The 16236-nt window shown below is 39.4% G+C and overlaps 4 protein-coding genes across 4 annotated transcripts in view; all 4 read left to right on the top strand.

The window, feature by feature from the left end:
* col23a1b (collagen type XXIII alpha 1 chain b) overlaps positions 1–5978 on the top strand; it is a 93438-nt gene extending 87460 nt beyond the window's left edge. Inside the window, exons 24-31 of the mRNA XM_085906373.1 lie at positions 970–996; positions 1081–1140; positions 1229–1300; positions 1371–1397; positions 1477–1530; positions 2139–2225; positions 2946–2984; positions 3719–5978. Coding sequence (XP_085762499.1) covers positions 970–996; positions 1081–1140; positions 1229–1300; positions 1371–1397; positions 1477–1530; positions 2139–2225; positions 2946–2984; positions 3719–3769 — 417 coding nt within the window. The 3' untranslated portion in view covers positions 3770–5978. The remainder of the gene's footprint in view (positions 1–969; positions 997–1080; positions 1141–1228; positions 1301–1370; positions 1398–1476; positions 1531–2138; positions 2226–2945; positions 2985–3718) is intronic.
* Positions 5979–6945: 967 nt separating this feature from the next.
* Positions 6946–9605, top strand: rack1 (receptor for activated C kinase 1). The gene is made up of 8 exons (XM_085905529.1): positions 6946–7165; positions 7582–7753; positions 8011–8158; positions 8291–8386; positions 8610–8720; positions 8867–9007; positions 9194–9304; positions 9494–9605. Exons 1-8 carry the CDS (start codon positions 7057–7059, stop codon positions 9557–9559), a joined length of 954 nt encoding a protein of 317 aa, XP_085761655.1. The 5' UTR covers positions 6946–7056; the 3' UTR covers positions 9560–9605.
* A 160-nt stretch (positions 9606–9765) lies between these two features.
* LOC147060908 (nucleoside diphosphate kinase 5-like) lies at positions 9766–12669 on the top strand. The gene is made up of 5 exons (XM_085905530.1): positions 9766–10271; positions 11202–11398; positions 11679–11779; positions 11854–11972; positions 12051–12669. Exons 1-5 carry the CDS (start codon positions 10146–10148, stop codon positions 12135–12137), a joined length of 630 nt encoding a protein of 209 aa, XP_085761656.1. The 5' UTR covers positions 9766–10145; the 3' UTR covers positions 12138–12669.
* A 262-nt stretch (positions 12670–12931) lies between these two features.
* LOC147060909 (nucleoside diphosphate kinase 5-like) lies at positions 12932–15539 on the top strand. The gene is made up of 5 exons (XM_085906236.1): positions 12932–13159; positions 13342–13538; positions 14307–14407; positions 14486–14598; positions 14681–15539. The coding sequence occupies exons 1-5, from the start codon at positions 13013–13015 to the stop codon at positions 14762–14764; spliced, it is 642 nt and encodes a 213-aa protein (XP_085762362.1). The 5' UTR covers positions 12932–13012; the 3' UTR covers positions 14765–15539.
* The last annotated feature ends 697 nt before the right edge of the window (positions 15540–16236 follow it).

Here is a 16236-nt window from a genome sequence, read left to right on the forward strand (position 1 = left end):
TCAGCATGGGTGTCACCTAACCACCTCCCCAGCCGGGGAGGGGTGGGGGAGTGGGGTCGGGGAGAGGTTAAAGGCCACATCATAGAAATACGTCTTTAAACGTGTCTTAAATGTTTCTACTGAGGTAGCAGTTCTAATATCCATTGGCAGGGCATTCCAGAGCTCTGGAGCCCGAATGGAAAATGCTCTAGCCCCTGCAGACATTTTCTTGGCCCTCTGTGTCACTAAAAAACTAGCGTTTTGCGAACGAAGGTTACGAGACGGAACATAAGGAACAACTAAGTCGACGAGATATGAAGGCGCTAAGCCATGCAATGATTTATAGGTTAACAAAAGAACTTTGAAGTCACATCTTAAATGGACCGGGAGCCAATGTAAATTGGCTAATATTGGGGTAATGTGATCAAATTTTCTTGTCCGTGAGAGCAGCCTCGCAGCAGCATTTTGCACTAACTGTAGACTTTTGATGCTGGACTTGGGAAGACCAGAGAATAATGCATTACAGTAGTCCAGGCGCGACGTGATAAATGCATGTATAATAATTTCGGCATCACTGGTCGAGAGGATTGGGCGAATCTTAGCAATATTACGAAGGTGAAAAAATGCTATTCTGGTTATATTTTTAATATGCTGTTGAAAGGAGAGCGTTTGGTCAAATATTACCCCGAGATTAGTTACAGTATCACTCTGAGTGATAATACGGCTATCCAGAGTTATAGCGGTTTCCTTAAATAAATGTTGATAACGAGCTGGACCAATTATCAACATCTCAGTTTTATCTGGGTTCAGACGAAGGAAGTTGAGAGACATCCATTGCTTGATCTCTGCAAGGCATGCCTCAAGATTACAACAGTCCCGCGGATCTGTCATTGATAATGGCATATATAATTGGGTGTCATCCGCATAACATTGAAAACTAACTTCTATACTATAAGTATAAGTATAAGATATACTTCTTTTGTTTTTCAGGGGCTGCATGGAATGCCTGGTCCAAAGGTAAGCATGAAAGGCAACCTTTCAGGTATTTTGTGGCTGCCGTGTCATGTTGTTTGGTGCTTAAATTCCTTTATTGCAATATAGGGAGAGCCAGGATTTGGGATAAAGGGGGAGAGGGGGGACCCCGGTTCTCCAGGACCCAAAGTGAGTAACGCCTCGCCAACGCAAGCATAATGTTAATGAAACAGACGTGATGCAGCAATGATAAGGTGCTTTTGTGCTGTAATCGCAGGGATCGGACGGCCTTCAGGGTGCACCTGGATCCCCGGGCTTAGTGGGTCTTCCAGGGGCTAAAGGAGAAAAGGTAGGTGGCTGATGACTTCCACAATTGGAGCACCTATCATTGTAAAACTGACATTCGTGATGTTTCACAGGGCAGGCCAGGGGAACCTGGACTTGACGTGAGTAGCGTCTCAATGGGAATTTTGAATTATCTTGCACAGAAGCTGCCCTCTGACCTCTTTGTTGATCTCTTTGCAGGGTTTCCCAGGCCTCATGGGAGAGAAAGGTGACAGGGGAGAACGGGGAGATAAGGTTGGTACAAAACAAATCCAGAAATATTTTCTCAAGCAGAAGAACCAGTGATATTCTATTGCCACACATTAACTTTTGACACACTTACAAAATCAGTGAGATCCAATGCCAAAGCTGGATCAAACTTTAATGGTAGTGTGCTTCACAATGTGTTTGGCCATCACCCAAGATTTATGCCTATATTCATGCCTGCCCAAAATTAACAGCAGTGATAATCATTGTAATGTTACTGTAATAGTTGACAGCCCACTATGTAGAAATCTATCTGTGAAAGTTCTAATTGATGTACTTTTTACAGTGGGAGGGTGAATAGTAAACCCCACTAGTCACGAAATAACAAACTAACCCTTTTAAAGATTTTTTTTTTTAGGTTTTGAATGTTGTGCAAAATGTATTTCTGACTCCTCAGAGAAGCTCGGTGAGCTGCATCAAATTTGTTTGTAGGAAGGTGAATTCAGTTTAAAATTCTGTTCAACAGTCAAATGTTAAAACCTCTGTGACAGGTTCATTCAAAATAGAACATTTTAAGGCATCTTTTTTGTGTAAATAAACTCGTATGTGATTAATCATAGATGTTGGTTGCTTGAAGCGTTTTTGTCTTTGTCCAGGGTGACAGAGGAAGTGTTGGGAAGAGAGGGCTGAAGGGTCAGAAGGGAGAACAGGGTCCTCCAGGCCTGGATCAACCCTGTCCTGTGGTACGAAGCTCCAGATGATTGACCTTTTTTGTATCTCTGTCGTGTTTTACTTTTTCCCGTTTCTCTTTGACTTCAAATTCCAATTTTCCAAGTTTCTTCCTCCAAGTTGTGAATGTGTAACTGACTCTTGATAACAGGCTTGTGATGACAAAAAAGATCTGTCTGTGAAAGGAGCACTTTCTTCTCCTCCACCTCCTGTTCTTCCTCCTTCCGCTCCTGTGGCCCTCTGTCCTGTGGTACGGTATCTCTGCTCCTTCCTCTGCTGGCAATCGTGCGTTTATTTCATTTGTGGGTCTTTGGTGACTCCACTGAAGCCTGTTGGTTGTTTGGTGACACAAAGATGAATATGTTAAATGGTCAGCACACACTTGCCACCGGTTAAATTGCTCTGATAACTCTAAATAAATAACATTTCCTTACATGTGTTTTTCCCAATCAGAAATCTGAAAGATTGTGCTAAAACTAAATAGCAGTTGGGCCTTAGTCAAGGACATATGAATTGTTCCAAATACCAGTCAGTATCATGGAAAAAAAAAAAAACCTTAAGGCTTCTGCTAGGAAAAAAAAAGGTCTTAGGTTATCATGGGCATTTTACAAAACCTTGCATTTGAACAGGGGTGTGTAGACTTTTTATATCCACTGTAAAAATTAAGCCAAATATTTCATTTTTATACATTTTGTAGCTTGTTGATGAAACATTTGTCTGTTGTTACTCCGCAGGGACGTGATGGGTTGCCCATACCAGGCTGCTGGCACAAGGTGAGGAATCTAAAAGGGCATTTAGTTTACTGTCAACCAATTCCCCTTTAATGACAACTAACTGGGAGACTTACAACCCTCAATTACAATAATGTTATGTACGTTGAGACGTGGAGTAAAACATACATAAAAATACGACTATTTTATGCAATGATTCTCAAATGCTAAATGCTTAAATACGCCACAAAGACAAGATATTCAATGATTAACTCATCTTATTTGTATACGTATATTTGATCATTTATATGCATACCACTGTATGAGTGTGTAGTTCTAACATTTTGCACATATGAAGCCGTGAGATGAAACCAAATGGATCGTAATAATATTGTGATTACTAAGCAACTAATCATTTCTCCCCTTTATGCTTCCTTTGCAGTGATGACTATGACTAACCAGCCGCATGGAGTCTGTACATAATTGTCTTGGTATATATTGCAAATGATTACCAATAACTTTTCATTTGGTTTTTTCTTTGGGTTTTTTTTTTATAAACATTTTTATATAATATATTGAAACATGGACAACTCGGCAGTAAGCAACCATGCTTTGAAAGAAAGAAAGCTGAACTGGATGTGGGTTTCTTTGAAGGGTAGACCAGGCACAATGTGCTGAAGTCTAACTACTTTACTAACCAAGTCTGACTTGCTCGGCTTGATGGATGCTTGAATAGATCCCCGCAGTGGCCGATGAAGGAGTGCGTCACTCTTCTCGTCCTCTCTGTTTTCCGAAAGGAGGAGATGGCCAGGCTGAAGCTTAAACGCAAGCGTCTTATTCAGCCTTGAAGGCGAGCGGGAGTGACTGCTGGGGAAAAGGACACTTAAAAGGGCCGAGGGCACGGAGGCAGATTGGCCTTTATGGAGCAGACCCCCGCCCTGCACACCCTCTGTGTCTTACTGAAAACTTAAAATCCTCCAATCTGGAAACTCTCCTGAAGGGGTCGACAAATCCACTTCGGCTGTCCCCTGAAATCTCTTGCTGATGATGTAGTGTGGCGTCACTGGCACATAGGGAAGGATTCAGCGCATGTTATGATTTGAGTCGTTTGGCTAGGATCTTCTAAAATCTTCTGTAATTAACTGCATCATCTTAACCAATGTTGTGGATGAAATTATAGAAATAATAGATTTTCAAGCACTCTTAGAGATTTTCAAATGTTTCCTCTCCATGTTTGGCAATGGAAATCTGTTTGATGTTACATTTTGCATTCCCATGCATGCCATGTTTATTGACGGAGTTGAAGGAGCCGCTACAGTATTCATAGTAAAGCATCGTTCAATGGGGCTAATTAGCTTCATTGTTTTGCTGGTTGAGTTTTAACAAGCTTAAAACCCCACCGTGTGTAATTTAGTTTGACTGATCATGGTGATTTTAGCCCAGATGAAGACATTTTTGTTCTCTCTTGCTGCTGACTTGTATGTTTTTATTTCCTTTTTTAAAAAAAAAAATTAGTCATTAGAAATTGATGACTGACGAACTAAATTATTTCATTTTGGTCAAATGTGTACCAACGTTTATATTAGGAATTAAGTTTTATTCACTAATCATACACTGGCTTTCAATGCCAGTAATGCTGCCTTTTGAATAGTTTTTAGTCCAAGTAGATAAAGGGCTTTTGTAGGGGTGTTTTTGTCTTGGCCACACATTTAGACTTATTTTGCAAAGTTCCTAAAATGTGGCATAGTTATATAGAGATACAGGATAAATAGAATTATTTTTGCTACAGGTTTACAAAACAGTGATGATAACAGAACTACATTTTTGTAAAAAAAAAAAAAAGTACATTAGATATTGTAGAACATCAGTAAAAGAATATTTTAGTTCTCATGATTGACAATTGAAATGTGTTTCTTTTAGTTAGTTATGATGCCAAAAAAAAATGCTATGACGTTGAAATGTTTCCTTGTACACCACAGTAAATGGCAAACAGAATGTTCAAGTTCTAGTTTTATTTTATTTGTAAAGCTTGGACTACAATTTGCTCAAAAAATGTATAGATGACCTACTTCCTCTTACTGACGTGTTTTTTTTTCTCTCATTATCAATATTGAGGCTCTAAAATGTCACAAAAGCAAGTGATACAAGCTTTATACATGTGCCAAATTTCTATACTGACGCAACAACAACAAAAATCATAACAGAAGGATTTATTTGTTGAAGTCAGTTTACTTGTACATAAACATTTACGTATGTGGTTCCGCTTGTATTTGAAAGACTTTCTATACACGAAAAGCTTCCTGTAAGCTATTATATACATATTAAACATGATCAGAAATGCAAAGCAGTTTACAGTCACCGTAAGGCATAAAGTGTTGCCATTTGACTGGAAGCTGTGTGATTATCTGACAATTAACATAGGACTAGGATTTGTTTTGCAGGTTCTATTCATTTTAAGACTTAACGGAGTAACTAGCACAATGTCTGTTCTTTGGTGTTGTAGCCAATAATATCACACAGTATTTGCTTGACTTTGTGAGAATGTTTGGTTGCGTACTTGGTTGTAAATGAATGAAGCTATTTTTGTAATTATTGTCTAAATATGTTGAACCTGGGTCAATTTAACTTGACTGAAATAAACGATGGGTTTATGCTTTCCTTTACCTTTACATCATATACATTTCAATTGATTTAACATGAAGCCTTTTTTTTTTTTGCTCCAGCTTTACCTTGCGGCTGCATCCATTACTCTATTTTTTGTTTGTTGCATGAGTGTGTTAAGACACTTAAATGTTTTCTTTTAAATAATCTCGCACAAATGTGCAAAGGGCATGGACATCAAAGGTCAATGTTGATCTCAAATTTCCAAATTATCTTGAACTAATGTCGGGCCCGGGATAAACTCTTCATATTCACACTTGCCCTTTTGTTACTGATTAAAACGTTAAGTCTGAGACTCAATCACTGGTAAGATAATAGTTTGGTCTACAAAATTTCATCATACAAAAATTAACATTGGCATTTTCCTGAACTGTTAACATCAACTCTGTTTTTAAATATCAAATAAAGCTGGTGTGAAAAAGATCATTTTGTTTTGTATTTGGGCCTTGTTCATGAATCAAAATTTTGTCTTTTGTCACTGCAGGAATTCGTTGTGAGCAGAACAGTTTTCTTACTGTATTTTAGTTGTCAACAGATCGTTTTTAATGACATTTTCTCTAACTCAACACCATTCAGAAGTATGTTAAGACAAAGGTTTTAGTTATTTGTTTATTTAATTCTTATTTTTTGAAAGGCTCTTTGTGCAGTTTATGCATCACCACTGCATTTAAGAAAAAATGAAACATGTACCTAAATACTCCAAATATTATGCGCGACACGCACACACAAAAAAACATACGTACATTTTCCTTCCAAAGGATTACATGCAAAAAAAACTTTACTTGGGCAATTCTATTGCATACCACCAGAGAGCGCTAGTTTACCATATAACACTTTGAGAATTACTATTTTGAATTTTCTATCCATCTATCATCTAGATCGAAAGTTATAACAAATGTAATGCGAAATAACTTTTGCATTTACTCGTTTATTTCCTGTGTACATGTACTACATAGCAACCGTTATTTTCAGTTTGGTTCTTGTATTCCATCTTTTGTTTTAAATAAATAAATAAATAAATAAATAAATAAATAAATAAATAAATAAAGGTGGCTTTCTCAGAAAAAAATATATATTCACAATAATGTCCCTTTTAAACTTTGTAATGTAATGGTTCACGGGATAACTTTTATGAGAAATTTGGTATGACACCTCTTTTACTTTGATCTTCAGGGTAAAAAAAATCCCCATCGTCCATATATACTTTTTCCCCAGTCAATATCATTTAGAAAAGAGTTTCAATAAAAATGTTCCCTATTTTCCCTGTTTACCGCCGCTGCCGAATTGATCCGTAAACGTATTGCGTCACCATTTCCCAGAAACCTTTGCTGGCTTCTCACCCCTCATAGTTTTTTGCATCCGGGTCTCAACTTCCTTTTGCTCTGTGCCCAGATGCAATGAGGACCTACAGTTAACTTGGGCCTCTGAAAATCCGAATCCATCCTCGTAGAAGGCTTCATCAATCGACGCCAAAATGACCGAGCAGATGACAGTGAGGGGGACCCTTAAGGGGCACAGCGGATGGGTCACCCAAATCGCCACTACGCCTCAATATCCCGACATGATTCTGTCGGCTTCCCGAGGTGAGGTTCCACCGCCGGTTTCGCCAACATGGCTGCGCTAGCGTGATTCGGCGAGCGATTTTCCCGTCGTGGCGTCATATAAACCACAATGCCACGCAGTGTGCATGTATAATATATACAGTCATTAATTGTGAGGCAATTCCGAGTTATTCAGCCTGACAAAACTGGACAGACCCGAGTAAATTATTTGTTAGCCGCTATTGCTAACGCTTCAGTGGCACCTGACTGACTGTAGGTTGGCCAAGTCCGAACTTCTCATGTTAAAATCCCGAAGCTATCAATGATAGTTGAGAGACTCGTACTAATTGCAAATGGGGTTTTTTTTTACGTTAGTATTTCTGGATAAGGTTATTCCAGTCACCTTCCTGAGGAAAAGTCTATTTGCCCTAAAGACCTCTTGTCTGCCTTCCTCACAGACAAGTCCATCATCATGTGGAAACTGACCCGTGATGAGACCAACTATGGCATCCCCCAGCGCTCCCTGAAGGGCCACTCGCACTTTGTCAGCGACGTTGTCATCTCCTCCGATGGACAGTTCGCCCTGTCTGGAGCCTGGGATTCCACCCTCCGTTTGTGGGACCTTACCACGTCAGTATACATCAGAGGTTAATTTAATTTTAGAGGATTGTATGAAAAAGATGATGGCCTCAACTATACACAACTTTAAGGATTTAAGATTTGTAGAAACAAATAGATGCTTAACCTCAGATATCATGGATTTGCAAAGGTTTGGATTTGCATTTTTCTATAAATCTAAAAGTTATCGGGGTGCTGAATTTGAGGTTTGGGGTTTATTTTCCCCTCCGTTTAATAACATTGAAGTGCTTTGTGCGACATCTTCACAGCGGCAACACCACCCGCCAGTTTGTTGGACACACCAAGGATGTCCTGAGCGTGGCCTTCTCTGCCGATAACCGCCAGATTGTGTCTGGCTCTCGGGACAAGACCATCAAGCTGTGGAACACGCTTGGTGTCTGCAAGTACACCATCCAGGTAGGCTGCTAAACTTGAGATGTATGTCGTCAAATTTGCCTTGAATATCTGTTTTATGATCAACAGTCTCCGCGAATAGCTGATACGGTGATATTTGAGCAAATGAAGGATTTCTCTTGCGTTCCCTTTCAGGATGAAGGTCACTCTGAGTGGGTGTCTTGCGTGCGCTTCTCCCCCAACAGCAGCAACCCCATAATTGTGTCTTGTGGCTGGGACAAGATGGTCAAGGTATGCTGTTCCATCTAAAATGCACATTTGTGAAATAATGCACATTTCTAACATGCCATTGCCCAGTGATTATTTAAAAATGCATGTATTATCTTAGTTTCACACACTGATGAAACACTTTTAGTATGAGGGCATGATTCTGTGCAGCATCATATAAATTGTGTGTCATCTTTATTTCAGTAAAAAAAAAAAAAAAAGATTATTTTTGTTTTTTTGCACCAAGGTGTGGAACCTTGCCAACTGCAAGCTCAAGACCAACCACATCGGCCACACTGGTTACCTGAACACGGTGACAGTCTCTCCTGATGGCTCCCTTTGTGCATCTGGTGGAAAGGTAAACTCAAGGTCCAGCTTGTTGAAGTTTGAACTCATCTGTTTTGCAGCAATTATAAAGTAGCCTTTTCTGAGCATTAGGTCCACTTGAAATTATTATTGTCCAAGTACAATGCAATTAGAGCATGTTCATTTTGTCCTCTTCAGGATGGTCAGGCCATGCTGTGGGACCTGAACGAGGGCAAGCACCTCTACACTCTCGACAGTGGTGCCACCATCAACGCCCTGTGCTTCAGCCCCAACCGTTACTGGCTGTGCGCCGCCACCGGTCCCAGTATCAAGATCTGGGTAAGACTACTCTTTTGCCATACTCCAGAAGCTGTAAAGTTCCACAGTGTGTGACAATGATGTGACTTCTATGCCAGCTGTATTATATGATGATAACAGAGGCTGTTTCTGAGTCAACAAGATGAGGCTTTTCTCCTCATCACTTATTGCCCCGTTTCCTGACACAGTTTTTCCCCATTTCTGCAGGATCTGGAGGGCAAGATTATTGTGGATGAGCTGAGACAGGAGGTGATCAGCACAAACAGCAAGGCCGAACCCCCACAGTGCACCTCCCTGGCCTGGTCTGCTGATGGACAGGTATGTGCTCGATTTATAGTACAGCGCTGAAAGTGATTGTCTCCCCCCCAGTGATTATTCAATTCACTTTAAACTCTGATATCAACTGATGACAGTCCTGCAAATATGAGGGGCCAAATGGAAGATTTTGTTTCAATATGACCTAATTTTAGCTTCATGTTAACATGACTCCTTTTGTTTGTTGTTCAGACCCTGTTTGCTGGCTACACTGACAACCTGATCAGAGTGTGGCAGGTTACTATTGGAACCCGATAAGAACTTTTCCTTAAAGTATCTTTGAATAAAAGACTGTTTGAAAGAATCTGAGTTTCATGCTCTGTTCAAAATGTGTCATCCTGAAATGAATATACAGGACCACATCTGATTATTTGGTACAGTGTTTTGTGCAAATATACCAAACTTGTTGCACTATGTTCTATGCATCTGTATAATTTGGACGTTTCAAACATTGTCTGTTCCATTATCTACATTTGAAGTTTTGATGGATATTCTTTTTTCTGCTATTGTGTACTGTGAAGTCTAATCTTGTCAATCTGTCTACTGGAGTGAGACTGGTAAAAAAAAAAAGATGATTTTGCCATTTGGTATACCTTGTGCCCACGAGCTGTTTGTGTTGTCCTCTTAGCCATTTGGAAGAAGTTAACACTAAACTACTAACCAGACAGGTCATTTATGTAAAGTACAGTATGACAATCCAATCCGGTGGACCGTGAAATTGCAGAAAATGTTATGCCTGTTTGTGTCCGTTTGTCCTGCGGACCTGCAGTAGTATGTTTATCGTTTCCTAGCAACATAGCTCAGACCGGGCACACACACACGCACATTCGTTATTTCGTCTATCATGGACACGGCGTCGTTTCCTCGTATTCATGTGGAAAGAACTTTGGCGCTCATTAAGCCAGATGCGTTTCATAAGAGTGAGGAAATTGAGGACATCATTCTGAGAAATGGATTCTCTATTTTGCAGGTGGGTTTGGACAGGGACAGATACTTTATTGATCTTTAATGCATTTGGGATGGGTATCCCGCGCGGTTTCATTGGCGTCAAAAAAAGAAAAAAAAAAGATTCGGTCAAACAGGATCAACTGCGGATGCGTTCACGTTTCACCAAATATGTGGCAATTTGTACTTCTCTTCGAATTTTCTTCCTAACGTCGGATATTCAAGTCGTGCTAACGACTCCTCATGTAAAGACTATAAATGTGCCGTAAGCGTTTTGAGCATCTTTTCTGATTCTCATTGACTACGCCTTCAACCAGCGCGTCTTTCCACGCTGGAAAAAGTTAGGTGTTTTCTCAGCGTGAAAGACAAAAGGAACCATTTTCTGATTTTCAGTCGATGTTTGTACCTTTTTTCTACTTGGCTAGTCTGGCGACATGTACTCAGGAATAGCTGAATTCACCTATACTGAAAATATTTGTGGAAATCGTTACATCTTTGGTTGTATTTTGACCAGAGGGTGAGGTTTGCAGCCTGGGTAAGGTGTCCGTGCAGTGCCTGTTTAAAATCTTCAGAAATAACGCTGAAAATAGAGGGGGAAAATAAATCCAGTTGCTAAGATATGGTAGTTGATTGTTCTATGTATAATACCAGTTATACTTAATAAATAGGGTTTGGTAGGGTTTCAAATTAAGGTTAGGGTTTTGAAAGAGGGTTTCAAATTGGGGTTAGGGTTTTGAAGTAGGGTTCAAAATTAGGTTTCAAACTAGGGTCAAGGTTACAAAGTAGGATTTCAAATTGGGTTTAGGATTTCAAACGAGGGTATCAAACTAGGTTTAGAGTTTCAAAGTAGGGTTAGGATTTCAAAGTTAGGATTTAGAAGGATTTTAAACTAAGATTAGGTTCAGAAAATTCCTTGTCACAATGCAAAATGTGTTTAACAACTCACATCCAACAGAGGAGGAAACTGCAGATGACTCCAGAACAATGCAGTGACTTCTATGCAGAACATTATGGAAAACTCAACTTTCCCAGCTTGACTGCCTACATGAGTTCCGGTCCAATCATTGCCTTGACTCTTGCCCGAGACAATGCCATAGCCCACTGGAAATCAATCATTGGACCTGCTAGGATCACAGAAAGTCACATGGAATGGTAAGCTGCATAACATATGACTTAACATTACTTTTCTTTTTCTTGCCAAACAATGCAACATTTGTTTTTGCTCCCTTATTTCATGAACTCAACTGAAAGAATTGAGACCTTTTCTGTGAGCCCTCAGTCTCAGTTCTCTCAGTTTCAATTCAGATTCTGAAATATTGGAGCAAACATTTCTTTCAGATTCAGTGTAATTCAGTCCCCCGGTATCTAATACAGTTCTAGTGAGTGTTGATCTTCCTGTGAATGTGTACTTTGATTTTTTTTTTTCCTGTAGCCTTAGAGGAAGATATGGCACGTCTGATCTGCAGAACGCGCTCCACGGCAGCGAGTCATTTTACGCTGCGTCCAGAGAGATCAGATTCATGTTCTCAAACAGTAAGATGATTACACACGCATGCATTGTTTGTTTTAACACATGCACAATCTATCATTGTCTTCAAAATTCCCAGCTTTGATTGAGCCCTTTCCCACAAGAAAAGAAACTGAAGAATACCTGAGTCGATATGTGAATGAAACATTGCGCCACGGACTCACTGAATTCTGCAAACACAAACCGCTCAACCCATTTGTAAGTATTTCATTGTTTTAACACTCAAGATGGGTTCATTTTGACCAATGACTATTATGACATTGTGTCCTTAACTAGGTTTGGCTCGCTGACTGGCTCATCAAAAACAATCCAAACGGGCCTCAAATATGTGATGGAGCCTTAGAAAAGAAGCAAAATGACTGACAAAAAAAAAAAAGGGTCATACTGCGGAAAATCAACGTTGAACCGTTCACAATGGGATTTCATGTTTTGTAAGGTGAATGTATTTGCTCCATGTCAAGCTATTTACCACATCTTTACTAACTGCACAGACAAGGTTTCAAGTCACAGTTTAACATTTTGGACTGTTATAAAGAAAATAAGTCAAACTACTTTTTGAAGAGGCGGCACAGTGGCCCACTGGTTAGCAAATCCGCCTCACAGTTAGGAGGGTGCGGGTTTCGATTCCACCTCTGGTCCTCCCTGTGTGGAGTTTGCATGCTCTCCCCCTTTGAATAAATTATTTATTTTGAGGTTTTACTTCCATTTATTTTTCAAGGTCTTTTTTTTCAGTTGCATGTTATATATTTTCAGATTCACATAATCTTCCTTTCAGGTTCAACTCTTGTTATTTTTAGGTTTGGAACTTTTAGGTACACCTCATGGACACTTCAATAGGTACACTACACGAGGTAAAAATACCCCCGTGGGGACAAAGCGGTACAGAAAATGGATGGATGGATGGATGGATGGATGGATGGATGGATGGATGGATGGATGGATGGATGGAAAAATAAATAAATAAATAAATAAATAAATAAATAAATAAATAAATAAAGTGTAGCGAACGATTCGGTGAACGATTTTTTAACGAATTTTTTGAGTGAACCGATTCTAAAGATTCAGTCCACTTAAAAGGACTGGAATGCACATCACTAGTTACCAGTGCGGGTAAAAGCGTAACGATTGTGTGACGTCATAAAGTGCCGTTCGCCTCAATCGCGAATCTTGCAAGACGCTCATCCTGCTATCAGAATGCCAAAACAAATTTGAGGACAAGGAAAACAAACAAGGATAGGATGGAGGACCAAACAGGAAAGCAGGAGGAAACTGAATTCCCCCGTATTTACGTGGAAAGAACTTTGGCCATTATTAAGCCAAATGCGATTCATAAAAGTGTGGAGATTGAAGACATCATTTTGACATCGGGCTTTACTATTTTACAGGTTTGTCTCAAGTCAAAAATCATGGTGACATCAATGTTTTTCTCTCACCAGAAGGGGGCGTCTGAAATCGCTCATTGTCAGTTGTGGTAATTGTAACAGTTGCTGAATGACCAATCAAAAGTAGTTGTATTGAACTTCCTGTTAACATCTCATTGAAGTGTCCAATCATTCATACTTGACAGAAGAGGAAACTTCAGTTGAGTCCAGAACAGTGCAGTGACTTCTACACGGAACATCACGGAAAACTAGCCTTTCCCAAACTCACAGCATACATGAGTTCTGGTCCAATCATTGCTTTGACTCTGGCTCGAGACAACGCAATAGCCCACTGGAAGGACATCATTGGACCAGCCAAGTTCACAGAAAGTCATCCAGAATGGTGTGTCCCACTTTTTAAGTTGGCTTTTTTTTTTTTCAACATACACACAACTGACATTATCCAGTAGAAGGTATTTCAGTTATGAGAAAACTCTTAATTGGATGGATATTACTTCTTTTTCTCATGGCGGTGTTTCTATTGAACATAATTCAGCCTGGAAGACTTGTGTCAATCTTTTGACTGGATCACAACACCTCACAGTAGTGTGACCCATCAACATGACACAATCAATCCATTTCTTTATTATTAAGTAATTGACTCATAGATATCACTATTTCCCCCCAAATATACGATATGATGCAGTTGAGTGGCCAAAAGGTTTAACAGTGCTTTCATCAGATCATAACACATTTTACAACATAACCCTACCTACTCCATTTTCTACATTGTTCAAAAAGAGAATTGACAGCCATTGCACCTGTTGGAACTGAGGCCGAGAGTTGCTCAGGGCTCAGGTAACAGCCAACCAATCACGGCTCAACTGTTTTCTAAGATTGGTCATGTGACATTTGCAAGGTGAGTCTTGATTGGTCAATACCTGAGCCATGTGTGACTGAGATGCCATTTTCAGCAAAGACAGCATATAACCCACTCAAGCATGGCGAGAACACGAAACTCCGTATAGGAGGGCCTTGACCTTTCAACTGTCAGGCAACTTTCATCAGCCAATCATTTAAAAAAAAAAAAAAAATGTCCTTGTTATTTTTTCTATTTTAATTCTACCGGTTATTGAGATTTTTTTTAAAGGTTTCCGTGTTGTTCCTCCAGCCTTCGAGCAAAGTATGCTACGTCTGAGCTGGAAAACGCTCTTCATGGCAGCGAGTCATTCCATGTGGCGGAGCGAGAGATCAAATTCATGTTCCCAAACAGTAAGAAACATACCCGCAACCGCGTGTTGTTGGTTGCATTCAATGCAAAATGAGTCTCTGAAATATACTTTTTTGTAGCTCTAACTGTTCCCACAAGAGAGGAAACCGAAGAATACCTGAGTCGTTATGTGAACCTAACTTTGCTACAAGGACTCACTGAGCTCTGCAAGCACAAACCACTCAACCCTTGTGTAAGTGAATTACGGCACATGTATTTGTCACTCACTATTGAATAGAATTGTTTATGTGTCTCCCCAATTACTCTTTCAATAGGTTTGGCTTGCTGAGTGGCTCATCAAAAATAATCCAAACAAACCTCAAATATGTGATGGAACTGTTGTAGAAGAAGCAGAATGACATCAGGGAAAAAGAGCAAACAAAAAAACATGATATTGCAATACAACAATAATATTTAAAGAGGAAATGTTTGTCTTTGCAGTGTGTTCAATGCAGTCTCATATATAAACACACAGCATTCTGGTTGGATGGAATTAAGCTGGAAAATCCACAAATTTTAGGGTGTGGCCATTTTGCCACAAAAATGACATCAGTTTCTCAGGGCTCAGATAACAACCAAGCACGGGTCAGCTTGCAAAATTCGCATGACCAAACAAAAAATCCAGAGCCTTAATTGGTTGTTAGCTGAGCCCTGAGCAGTTATGTCAATTTCAGACAAAGGCAGGTGCCAAAATGGCCCTGAAATGGATAAAAATAGCAGAATTTTGCTGCTTAATTCATCTTCAACCAATGTAATATTAATTGGAAAAACGAGAAGTTTTACCATCTAGAGCATATTTTTTAAAAATTGTTTTACTTCTCCTTATAATAATATTGACAACTGTACTTCCAATGCAAGTGATACTACTTTTAGAAACAGGTAAAATCTGTTATTCAATCTGATCTCAGTAACTTTTGTGTTAAAGTGTAATCTGTTATCATATAAGAAACGGAAGTATTAAAATGAAAACGTGACATGAGTTTAAGTCAAGTTTATTTGTATAGCCCTAAATCACAAGCAGTCAAAGTCATTGCACTCAGTCATTGCACTAAGGTAGTTTCTGTTAAAATTCGATGCACAGTACAAAAAGAAAGACAAACTTTGACTGTAAATAAAGTTCCCATGAATATTCAAACTAGCATCCAAGTGCATGCCTATTTTTTCCAGCTCATTTACATCTGTCAAACAATAACACTAACAAACTTGAGGGATTGCAGGTATAACAGAAGATTTTTTTTTTAGGTATAACAGAAGAGGATTGAGGAACAATAGATAAGTATAGAGGAAAAATAACATCAAATGTTACATTTGTCTAAATTTGCTTAACACACACGAACGCACTTTTTAATGCAGTTTCATCAGCATGCCCACATAAATTAGAAGAGCTCTCCATATACATGAAAATGGAGATTAAAAAGCTTACATTGTATATTTTGTGAAAGTGACAGGTCTATTCAAATTTGCCTCTTGGAGAAAAATCATTTTATTTCGTAAAAACGTTCCTTAATACGTCACAGATATGAGAGTGTTGCGTAGACAAATCCCAGCGCTTGTATTCTCACCACACACAAACTAGCGTCGACGCTACACATGCGACGCACGTTCTCTGACCTTGAGCACTTAAGAAGGTATGGTGTTCATGATTCATGTAAGCCTTTATTTTAAATTAGCATGTGTCGTCCAGTTTACAGGAAAGTTCGAAAAATAAAACGCCTCGAAAGCGCTCCTAATATGGCCGAGTGGACGGTTACTCAAAATGTCGCCGGCGTATTCGCTAGCCGACAGATTTCAAAGATAACATGAGAACACTCGCGGCTTTTACTTCCTGTTG

The sequence above is a fragment of the Syngnathus leptorhynchus genome, chromosome 2, assembly GCF_054491065.1.
Source record: "Syngnathus leptorhynchus isolate UIUO chromosome 2, UIUO_Slep, whole genome shotgun sequence".
Classification (NCBI taxonomy): domain Eukaryota; kingdom Metazoa; phylum Chordata; class Actinopteri; order Syngnathiformes; family Syngnathidae; genus Syngnathus; species Syngnathus leptorhynchus.